A 12,355-nucleotide genomic window follows, 5' to 3' on the forward strand; every position below is an offset into this window, starting at 1 on the left:
TTACGTATTAGTTGCTGGTATTGTTGTTATTGTTGTTGTGGTATTTGCATACCTAAGTGTTACGTGACAAACGAGAATGACTTTTGGGACTAAAATTTTGTCAAATTTTACCCTCACTTTCGAAACGTAGGTAGGTAGGCTACATTGTAATTGCATAATTGAAATTATACAAATGGGTTTTGTGTATTACGAATCGATAATTTTTCATACTGTGTGGTTTTCTGCGCTGATATACGTATTTATTTAGACTCATCCTACGATATTATTTTTAATGAAAATTGAACGTTCATTTACTACGTAATTGTGATAAATTTCAGGAATTTTTTATTTTGCAATTCTTACAATTATAATTATACCTGTGTAATAATATTAATAGAATATAAGGTACCTACAAATTACCTATTCAAAAAAAAATTTATGAATATATTTATCTAAAAAAAATTTTTAAAAATAAAAAAATGCTTTTGTTTAATTTTATAAATTGATTTTTAATTTGTTAATCGTTTCAATTCAATTTTAATTAAATCCAATTGAGGAGCAATATTCCAAAACGCCCTATATCCATTTTAAAACATTTCATTTTTAATCTGATAAATTGGCTATTTAGGGGGGTTTAAAACTTGATTTGGGTGGATTTATGATGTAGGTCTAATTTCAAATTTTTTAGGGTGAATTCCGGCTGGGGTGTGATGATTTTGGTTTTGAAAGATGCTAAATTTGATACCTTCTCATAATTTGTTTCAACCAATGAGATAAGTGTGCAACTTCCACCCCCCCTATGGTGGAATCAGAATGAAATGGAGGGGGTAGGAAACCTTTTTCTATGGTAATCCAGCTTTTGAGGGGTACAAATTGTTTTTTTTTTTGGTGATGAATGCAAATTTCATGTCCGATTTGAAACATCGTACCCCTAAGGTAGTGAACTGCCACCCCCCGCCCGTTAATGATCCAAAATCTAAAAAAAATTATAATACCATGTGACGTATCGTTTGTTATGTTTTTGGGGACGCTGAGTCCGAATATGGATTTAGTTTTTCGATCTAGCCCTATCTACCCTTTCCACCCCTTCCCCACCCTTTATGATCCAAAATTTAAAAAAAATAATACCATGTGACGTATCGTTTGTGATGTTTTTGGGGACGCTGAATCCGAATATGGGCTTAATTTTTCGATCTGGGCTTCTCTATCCGTTCCACCTCCTCCCTTGCCCCTTCTTCAGCCAAAATTCAAAAAAAAAATTATAATACCATGGGACATCCGATTACCGTGGACAAAACCTAATATCGGATTCGGATTCAGCGCCTCAAAAAACGGATATGAGGATACCCATATTGGTTTATAAACCCATTTTATGATTTTACCCCTTTCCTCCCCCTCTTTCCCACCCTCAGATGACCATAGACAAAAAAACTAATATTGGATTCGGATTCAGTGCCTCAAAAAATGTATATGAAGACACCCATATTAGTTTTTAAAACCATTTTATGATTTCACTTTCTCCCTCCCCCTCTCCCTCACCCCCTGATGACCATAGATAAAAACTACTGTCGAATTCGGATTCAGCGCCTCAAAAAACATAATTGAGGATACCCATATTGGTTTTTAAGCCTATTTTCATGATTTTACCCCCCCCCTCCCAATGCCAATAGTCAAAAATTGATATCATATTCAGATTCAGCGCTAAAAAATACTTCTAGTCAGTCATATTCCAAAATTACTACATTCAAAGGGACTTTTTTCCTCCTAAATTCTGCTCAGGTCGCACTGTGTGCCATGCAGGGTTGCCAAACAATAAAACAAAACGGTATTGGTACCTGGTATTCTTGGTATTTCAATTTCAAATGCGGTGGCTAAAACGGTATTGGTTTTTCGGTTTTCATCAATTTCTACCTCAAAATTTCGGTTTTTGGTATTGGTTTTTCCAATTTTTGTGGATTTTATTTCGGTTTTCGGTTTTGGTATTGGTAAGTATTTCACGAACATGACAGCAAGTTGAAAATGTCAAAAAGCAAGCTAATTACAGAACACTTTGGCTTAAAATTCAGAAATTGACAGAGCAGTAGTAAGTATAGAAGTTGAAATGAGAGAAAAATCAACAAAGAAAAGTGATCATTGAAATGAAATGAATAAACTCATTTTGTTTGATGTTGATTGTTGAAATTGTTTCATTTTCAATCATTTGAAGAGATATGAAAAAATGAGTACCGAAATACAGATTTTAAAATAATTTCGGTATTGGTTTTCGGTATTTGTACCGATTTTGAAAATTATATTGGTATTTTATATAAATTGGTTTTTCATTTGTCAACTTATTGGTAGGTATCGGTTTTCGGTTTTTTCAAAAATTTGGCGGTTTTGCTGGTATTGGTTTTTCAGTATCAGTACCTATAGTTAGTTCCGCAACCGTGGTGCCATGGCTGTTGTCCTCAGTATCTTTGGCCTTTGGCTTTGCTCCCCATCTAGATTGACACCAGTTCCTGCAGTAAGTTGTTTCTTGCTTCCACCTTCATTTTTGTGTTCTCCCAATGTCTGTTATGTGTGAGGGTTTGATCTAGAGTGATTCCTGAGTAGGTACTTGGGATTTTCACAGTTTTCCAGCTGCACTCCTCCCCCATACCAGCTTCAGTGTGCACTTTGCCTTTGCGTTCTTCAGGTGGAAGCTACCCTATTGACAAAAATTATGCGATAGCATGCTAAAATGCATGCTTTTATGCATAGCACAAGCATGCGTGAATTTGGACTTTTTTCAAAAAAAGCATGCGATTCAGCCTGCGAATATCATGCGTAAAAGCAATGTTAAAGCATATAAAATGAAATAGAAATTATAAAATTTTTTGCCCTGGGTGGGAATCGAACCTGGGACCCACATATTCTGTTACTCCGCGTTCCCTAACCAACTCGGCCATTTCGCTGCTTGCAAAGAGTGGAGTTATTTCCCCATAAATGTTTGCACTTTTTGGACTTGGGAGAAAAATTTAAAAATTTGATAAGTTCACATTCACAATGCACAAACATTTATGCGGAAATAACTCCACCCTTCGCAAGTGGCGAAGTGGCGGAGTGAGTTAGGTAATGCGGAAAAGTAGATACCGCTGGTCCCGGGTTCAATTCCCGCCCAGGGCAAAAAATTTTTAATTTCTATTTAATTTTATATGCTTTACCATTGCTTTTACGCATGATATTCGCAGGCTGAATCTCATGCTTTTTTTGAGAAAAGTCCAAATTCACGCATACTTGTGCCAACACGCCTGTTTTTATGCATAATTTTGTCAATAGGGTACATACTTGAGTTTTGGATGGTTTTGGTCTGAGAGCATTATCCACATAGTAGGTCTCTAGTTTATTCAGTGTTTCCTGCAGCATTTCTTGTACCTCTATGTGTGTATCCCCCTAGGTGGTTTCTGCCAGGTCATCTGCATACAGAAATTGTCTGGTCTGGTCTTCGATTGGCTGGTCATTTGTGTATATGAATGGTGGAAATGAAAAGGGTGCAAAGTGCCAAAAAACTAAATCTTACGCAAGAGGGTAAATAAGTTTGCAATGCGCGTAAAGGACTTATACACAGCGCTATCTTTGGGACTAAAATCAAACTACTTGCAGTAGGTATAGGTTACATCTGAAATGTTGTGTGGATCAGTAAGTGGACATAGCACCTTTTGCACCAAAAAAACGCGTTTTGACAAAAGTGGCACTCCCTGTGGCAGCCCATTTTTTTGCCTTCTCCATCTACTGGACTTTCCCATGTGTGTGACATAGACATTGACTTTTCAGATATGGACTGCTAGCATCCCATAAGCTTAATGTACAGCCATTGTCTTAAATATACCTCCGTTCCGTGGTACAGTTTGAGGGAGGGAGGAAGGGAGGTACAACATCACTGTGCACATTTTTAAGATTTGGGCATGCATAGAAGCCAAACCTCGACTAACTGATGAACTATATGTTCAAGACCATTGGCTTATGCACTGCTAGCAGTCCATATCTGAAAAGTCAATGCATAGAACATCCTATTACTGAGCATAGATTTAATGATGGTGGTGAAATTGTGATCCTGGGTGACTTCATATACTTTCTTGCACAGTAGGTGGTGGTTGTCAGTATCATATGCAGCAGTTAGATCAACAGACACTGCACCTTTGATTTTTTTCAATTTTTTCTTCTCAAACCCATCTTTAACCACTGGTGGGGTTTGGCTTTGAGCTTGAGCCGGTGGAAATGAATTTGGAAAATTTGTGTACAAATCAATCGAAAAATGATAAGTAAGATGGCAAAATCATGTCTATATGCAAGCTGAATTTCATTCTAGTGGTTTTTCTTAAATCAAAAAACAACAAAGCAAAACAGAGGGTTCTTTTTTTGATTAAAACCTTTTTTTGAGAGCACATTCTTTGTAGGTACTTCCAAAAATAAAGCAATGTACAAAGACATACTTAGAATTGAATCAGAAAATGTTTGATGAATCTTTTCAAAATATGATTTTTTATTTTTGAAAAAAATACCTAGGTAATTACAATTTTTAAAGTGAGCTTTTATTGAATGACCTGAAAGAGAAATTCATTCATTTCTTCTTTTTTTTAAATTCGGACTAAAAAGTAGTTTGACTAGAAACAGGAAATAATCAATGCATATTTTGTCATTTTGTGAAGGTTTAAAAGCAACTACGGAAGAACACTTTAGAAAAATATTAACTTAATGCTGAGACGTGAAATTTAATGCTATATAAAGTGGCAAAGAAAATTCATAATGGGTTAAATAACACACAAAACGTAAAATCGTGAATAATTTTTTCTCAATATTCAATAGGTAGGTACATAAAACTTGAAAAACATGATATCATACTAACACAAGTCCAATTATGGTACAATTCTGGAAAACCACTCAATCGAATTGCCATATTATAACCATGCAAAAAATTCCTAATCTAATGCATTGATCGTCGAACTATGTTTTGATTTCACCAATCGGAATTACTCGATCATCGGCTTCAATATAATTTTCATAATCCAATTCTGCGTCTATAACGCACCATCAAAAAATTAAAAAACTTGATTTATCAACCTACTCGATCAAATGAAAAACAAATCAACCCACCTAAATCAACTTTTCGCATCATGAACTCCTTGATTCCATACAGAATGAAGAGCACGCAAATCACTATAATTATGCCAATACCGCCATAAATATGATTTCTGTATAAATCGAACAAGTCGTCGTCAATTTTCTCGACCATTAAACGATCGATGCATTCATTACGCAGTTCTTCGGCTTTAACCAACTCGTTCATTGAGCAGTTGGCTAAACACGAGCAACAATTTCGCAATGAAACGGAATTTCTTTCACTTTTTGCTGTAATTTCAAAAATCATAACATTTGATAGGCTTACCTATACCTACATGATGGGGTTTCTTTACAATCGATGTCTGTCAGCGGTCCTGAACTAGTCACGATGGTGATATTTTGCCTAAGTCCCCATTCTTTCAACATTTTACAATCGCAAATCTCTCTGGTTTGAATGGTCGATTTATCAAACGGGTTCACCATTTCGAGTGTCTCGAGTTTACACAAGGGGGCGATTTCGATCACAGTCACGTAGAATTCTTTGTTTTTTTCGAAATTCAGCTCAACTATGGGTGGCTCGGGAGAAGACATTTTTGGAATTCTTTTAAAATTATTTCCTTTAAAATTGACGTAGTATAAGTTAGGTTGATTGGTGAGATCGAACCACGTGTACGAACTATTGGTGAATGATAAATAACGAAGGCTCGAAGGCAGTTTCCATCTGTACTCGTCATCAAACTTGCAATTATCAACGGTTAAATATTGTAATGTTTCCATACCAGATAATGCTGAGAGTAATGAGCGTTTTTTCTGCGGTGTGGTTGTAGGTTTGTTGAAATCTGAGATTTCCAGTTTTGTTTTGATAGTCAGCTTGATTAGTTTTACATTCGATGTGAAGTTGAGGATATCTTCAATAGGTAATTTCCAGGCGCCCGATTCTACATCTATTTCGAGCTCCTGTAAAATAATTATTTTGTACACACAATTTTTTTAAGAAAATAAATAAATCTATGATTTAGATATTTATTAAACTCAAAACGTACTTTTGATCTCGATAATGTGTCCATCGTGTCTTCTTTAAGGTTCAATCGTAGCGAGGAATTTAACGGAAGATTTGGGTCAGCAAAACATATTATTTTATTGTCTTCTGCAGATATTGGAGTAATATTACATGAAACTGCAGGATAATCGTAATTACTACCAATAACTTTGCTCACATGCAGTAATATATGTCCTGGATGAAAAAAGTAGTGTTAGTGTTTGAAAGGATGGGTGTGTAATTGAACTGCTGTGGAGGAAAACAAACGTTGAAACTCACCTATAAACAGATAACATGAGTTACATTTCATTATATTGAAATGAATTCAGTTGAAGCTTTGTTTTCAGAAAAGAAATTAAAATAATCCGGCCAGAATTTCGAACATTTCATTACTTGATAACATTTTATCGAACGCTTTTCAAATGTTTTTATTTTGACCTTTTTGTTGTGTATTTTGATTGAGAAATTCTGTTGTTAGGAAATCAAGTTTCTGTTTGTCAGTCAAGTATTATTCATTTTGGTATAAAACGTATTCGTTTACCTACTCTTTATTATTGGCTGCCTATTTTTTCTTCAAATTTTCGAAAAAAATGTGAAGAATCGTTTGTTGAAAATTTTTCTCCTTCAAATTCAGAGTTATAGAGTAAATAAACTACCTACTTTCACTCCGGACAGTTAAACATGTAGCTGTAGTACACGGCATAAGAAAGTCGTAGCAATCTGCCGCTAATACCTACTTAAGTAAGAGCCAAATTTTTGTACCAGAAACTTTGAAGACTTTTTCAAACACGATGGCAATGTTTTCTGTTAAAAACATTCAATTAAGTAATCAAATTGGTGACATGATGAGTGTTTTTAAACATTATGTATTTACAGCTCCGCTGCAATGCTTTCCTTCTGTTTGGATTTTTCTTCACAAGTAAAGTGTTCATTTAGCATGTTCGCGGGAAGAATTTCTCAAAAAATCCGGTTTTTTCTTTTTTCCACCTTAAATGGGGAGGGGATGACCTAGGAAGCTGAAATTTGGATATGAAGCATAATGTTTCCAAAACGCACCAAGTCCAAAAAAATATTGATAAGAAATTCATGGTAAGTTGGTGCAATTTGAAAACGTAGAAATGGCCCAAATTGGCTGATTTTTTGATACGTAATAGCCAAGACCCTTGGGCACAACATATCAAAAAACCAGCCATTTTGGACCACAATAACTTTAGGTATGCTAGATGGCCTTGCAACCTCAGAATCTTTGAAAATGGACTTAGTGCGTTTTGGAAACATAATATGCTTCATATGTTGTTCACAACGGCGGTGTATTCACCAATGATATGAATTTGGACTCTCTTTGTCAATTTGGGGCCAAATTATGCTTCTCCAAACCAAAAAAATGAAATGACCTTTCTGTCATTTTCAACCTTGACCCTTCCAACTGCAGGGGTGCATTCTAGCTTCCAAGTTCCAAGACAACCCCATTCCCCAAGTTTGATTTTATTTGATCAATTAGAACAGGCTCCAGGTCATAAAATGTAAAAATCACCATCCTTCTGAAACTTATACTAAATTAAAATGTCTGGCCTACCGCAAATAGCTCCATTTTTTACAAAAATTTGGCTAAAAATTCGACTGGAAATCTATTTTTTTGACTCTGGAAGGAAGTCAAATGGGCTTGGAAGGCTGAAACCTACAAAATGCACTTGGGGTATATCCTCCCAACATACTATGAAAATTTGGACCCTCTACGTCAATTTGAAGGAGCTACAGAGTGTTCTAAAAGTTGAGGAAAAAACTTGAAAATAGCTGAAGAGAGGGGTCAAATGGGTTTGGAAGGCTGAAACCAAGAGGCACTTCTGATACATCGTCCCAATGTACTGTGAAAATGTGGACCTTCTAGGTCAATTTAGAGGGGCTGTAGGCTTTCCTAAAAGTCAAAAAACATATAAAATAGCAAAAAAAAAACCACTTCTTTGACGCTAGAGAGGGATCACTCACATAAGGTTAGAAAGTTGAAACCTGCACAAGGTACTTCGGGTACATCCCCCCAATGTACTGTGACAATTTGGACGTTCTAGGTCAATTTGGGGAGGCTGTAAGCTTTCCTAAAGGTCGAAAAAAATACGTAAAATAACAAAAAAAAACACACTTTTCTCACCCTGAAGAGGGGTCAAGTAGGGTTGGAAGGTTGAAACCTGCAAAATACACTCAAGTGGCACCATCCCATTGTATGCTGGACATTGGGGGCTCCTAGGTCAATTTCAAGAGTGGGGCGGGGTCAAAAGTAGTGTCAAAATCAGGTTTTTTCACCTTAAATGGCAGTGATGGAAAACTGAAACTGAAACTAAAACTGAAACTCGTTGAAAAACTTGAACTGAAATGAGAAAAACTAAAACTGAAAACTGAAAACTTGAACTGAAAAAAATAAAACTGAAACTAAAAACTAAAAACTTGAACTGAAATGTTGAAGTTTTGCCATCACTGATTTTGTCAACAAACTACAAAAATCAAAATCATCAATCTATTCTCAAAATTCCTATTTTTTTCAAAAGCTTTTGCCCTCGCTTCGCTCGGGCCAATTTAATTCCCTTCTTTCCATTCAAGAATTTAAAAAAACCATTGATGAAAATGAAATTTAGAAAAACTTGAAATCAGAAAAACCAAATTTTTTCAATAAAAATTGATATTCAAGTATTGTTGTACTTTTTGAACTATAAATTATCCTAGCTTTTAATCTCGCCTCGCCCAAGTCAATTTGATTCTCTTCTCAGAATTACAATTTCAAGAAACCTATCGAATTTGAAAAATGCTGAGATCAGAAAAACCTAATTTTTTCTTTAAAGTTAATCTTATTCTACTTTTTAAATCTTAAATTTTCTAAAACTGAAAACTTTTGCCCTCGCTTCGCTCAGGCCATTCAAGATGCTATACTTTTAAAAATATTAAAAATATGAAAATTAATTAAATTAAACAGAACTTGAATTTGAAATTCAAAGTTCTTGTTGCAAAGTAGCAAATTGTGAAAGAAAAGAATTTTTTTTTCATTTCTTTTTGAACCAAAAAGAAATGATGAAAACGGAAAACTTGAACTGAAAAAAGCAAAACTGAAAACTGAAACTAAAAACTTGAACTGAAAAAAGCAAAATTGGAACTAAAAACTGAAAACTTGAACTGAAAAAATGAAACTGAAACTAAAAACTAAAAACTTGAACTGAAATGTAAAAGTTTTGCCATCACTGTTAAATGGGGTGGGGAGTGGGGATGACCTAGGAATGGAATCTGAAATTTCGATATGTTGTTCACAACGGCGGTACTCACGAATGGTATGAATTTGGCTGGGGCGTAGCAAGGGGGAGGGGGGTACGTTACCCCCCCCCCGGGCGGGTTTGTTTAAAAAATTAAAAAGTTGGCATTTTTGGGTTTTTACGAGGATGAAAATTCAAAAAATATGATAATTTTTCAATTAATCATTAGTTGAAAAGTTGGCGTTTTTGACTCAAGAGTCGCTGATATTACAATTAAGCTAATTTACCAACTGATAAGGCATTCTTGATTTGCCAACTGAGAACTTTAGAAATCACAATTGTCAACTTTATTTTCTACTCATTATCTAGTTGAAAAGTTGAAAATTTGCAATTATTGTTAAAATTAAATTGAATTCGATTTGCCAACTACATACAATTAATTTCAAATGTAATGTATTACTTACCTAAGTACATTTTTGATTTGCCAATTGAGTACTTGAGAATTAGAAACTCAAAATTGCCAACTTTTCAAGGAAATTATTCATTTTGTTCAAAAATCGACAATTCTCATTTATTTTGTTTACTTAAACAGTTGGAATTTTTTAATTGAGTGTACAAAAGAACTAAAACCAACAAAATCAACGTCATAAATTTAAATTTAATTTGGCCATTCTTATCCTAAATTTGCCAACTGATGCGAGCATGATACAATACCTGAGGACTCAATTGGCAAATTGACCAATAATGTTGTACGTATGTACTTGGTTGACTTTATATTTGACTCATTTTTTCATTTGCCTGTTTATTTTGTCAAATAATACAATTATTGTGATAGCTCTTTAGTCTTTATGCTATTTCAGTTTTTAAAATGTACATTTCCAGAATATTTGGCCCTCGCTCGCTTCGCTCGGGCTAATTTGTTTTCCTTTTTCAAAGTAAGTTTACATTTTCTGAAAAAATATTTGAGAATTTGAAAAATGTAATGATCAGAAAAATGATTTTCATATCGTCAAAAATGATATTCTTCGGTTTTTTGTGTTACAAATTGTTGAAAGATTTGACCCAACGTTTTTATTTAACATTACGGGAAATTTAAAAAAATTGAGAATTACCTAACGCAATTTTATTCAAACTTTTACGCATAATTGAGGAGTAATTTCATTCTAAGAGCTTAAACAAGAAACAAAATGAAATTGGCCCGAGCAAAGCGAGGGCAAAAGCTTGCAAAATTTTTATAACTTGAGAGTCTGAAAAACATCATTTTTCAAAGTCAAAAATGATATCTTCCAATCTTGATATTTTTCAAATTCGAGACTTACCTACCTAATATTTTTGTAGAAATTTAGAATTGGGAAAGTGAAATACAAATGACTCGAGCGAAGCGAGGGCAAAATCTTTCAAGCTCCAGGTCATAAAATGTAAAAATTACCATCGTGCTGAAAGTCCTGAAAGGGCTGAAAGGCTGAAACTTATAAATAAAAATGTCTGGCCTACCCTACCGCAAATAGCTCCATTTTTTACAAAAATTTGGCTAAAAAGAATTTAGCTAGCCGATTTAGTGGCGGATTTTATTTTACATTTCTGATTTCACAATTCACGCAGCGAAAAGGCAACCGCGTACCTGGATGAACCTCCTCCAGTCCTCCAACTGCATTTTACTCAAAATGCTCATTGGTCATTGCTCAGCATTTCGATTGAATTGAAATTGAATCAATATCAAACCATGCAACCAGCCAACCAATGCTTTCTGTTTCTATTTGTTATTTGACTTTTCATTTTTTTCAGTTTGATCATTTGATGATGACATGACTGATGACTTACTCCCAGTCCTAGGACACCCTGTATATAAATTTAAAATTTTAAAACTTGAAAGTTGAAATCTTCGCATTTTTACCATTATTTTATAAAATAAACAAAAAAAACTCAAAATCAAAATTCAAAAATGGAAGCTCTAGTTCGAAATTTTGAGATTTTCGTAATTACTCCCGTTTTACAGATAAATACGGTAGAAACGTTCGATAGCTATCGATTTCGCACATCGATTTGGAAACATCGAGGAATCGAAATCGACAAAAAATTTTGATAAAAATTAAAAATGAAAACCGAATGATAAGCAAATGAAATCGCCGCTCGTGAAGATTTTTGAATCATTTTACATGCATTGACTATCTAAAATTTTAGTCATCATCTTCAAATGCTTCTCTAGTGTGGTTTACATCGATATTCCAAGCTAATCTCTCATCATGGCGAATATAGCCGCTGAATTGAAACAATTCTTCTCTCAAAAATCTCTTCGTACCTTCCTCGGCGCCGTAAAACCTTGCAACAAGAAGGACACTATCAGAGTAGTAGTTACAGAATTAAAACTAGATGAACATTTGACCGCAGTAAGTATTCTCATCTGTTGTAGTTGCATCACATTGATTTATTCATCTTCTCATTTTACTAATAATTCGATTCATTTGACAGTACTTCAAACATATGGACACCTATTACGCTCACGATCCTAATAAGGTATGTAAAACCGGAGATATCGTACTTATAAAAGAGCTTAAAGAGAAGAAAACCAAATTAATCACACACGAAGTTATGAAAGTAATATACCCTCTTGGAGATACCACTTGTCCTCTAACTGGAAAGAAAGTTGTTACTGTGAAATACGGTGTACCAAGATACAGGTAAAAATTCGCCTGAAATAATTCCTTATACATAAAATGAAGTAAATTATTCACACGATTCTGTTGGTTTACAGGGAAGATTTGGATAAATTGAGTAAATTGTACGGTGAGAATCCGACTGGATTTAAATACAAAGATGCTCCTGCCAGAGGCTGGCAAGAAGGAAAACGTGATTTCAGTCATTTAGAAATACTTCCTAAATATCACGAAGATGACGAAGGACCTCATTTAGCTGATGTTTAAGATATTTTTATACGTAGCTTGTGTAATTTGTTTTCATTTCGGTTAATATATGTTTTAATATTTTCCGGTTCGAGTTATTTTAGTGAAGCGTTTCAAAATAACAT

At 34.4% G+C, this 12,355-nt stretch overlaps 1 protein-coding gene across 1 annotated transcript; it reads left to right on the top strand.

Moving 5' to 3' along the window:
- The first annotated feature begins 11,411 nt into the window (after nt 1-11,411).
- Nucleotides 11,412-12,314, top strand: mRpS17 (mitochondrial ribosomal protein S17). Its single transcript, XM_065348733.1, has 3 exons — nt 11,412-11,717; nt 11,800-12,008; nt 12,083-12,314. The coding sequence occupies exons 1-3, from the start codon at nt 11,574-11,576 to the stop codon at nt 12,249-12,251; spliced, it is 522 nt and encodes a 173-aa protein (XP_065204805.1). The 5' UTR covers nt 11,412-11,573; the 3' UTR covers nt 12,252-12,314.
- Nucleotides 12,315-12,355: the final 41 nt, after the last annotated feature.

This window comes from Planococcus citri, chromosome 2 (assembly GCF_950023065.1).
Source record: "Planococcus citri chromosome 2, ihPlaCitr1.1, whole genome shotgun sequence".
Classification (NCBI taxonomy): domain Eukaryota; kingdom Metazoa; phylum Arthropoda; class Insecta; order Hemiptera; family Pseudococcidae; genus Planococcus; species Planococcus citri.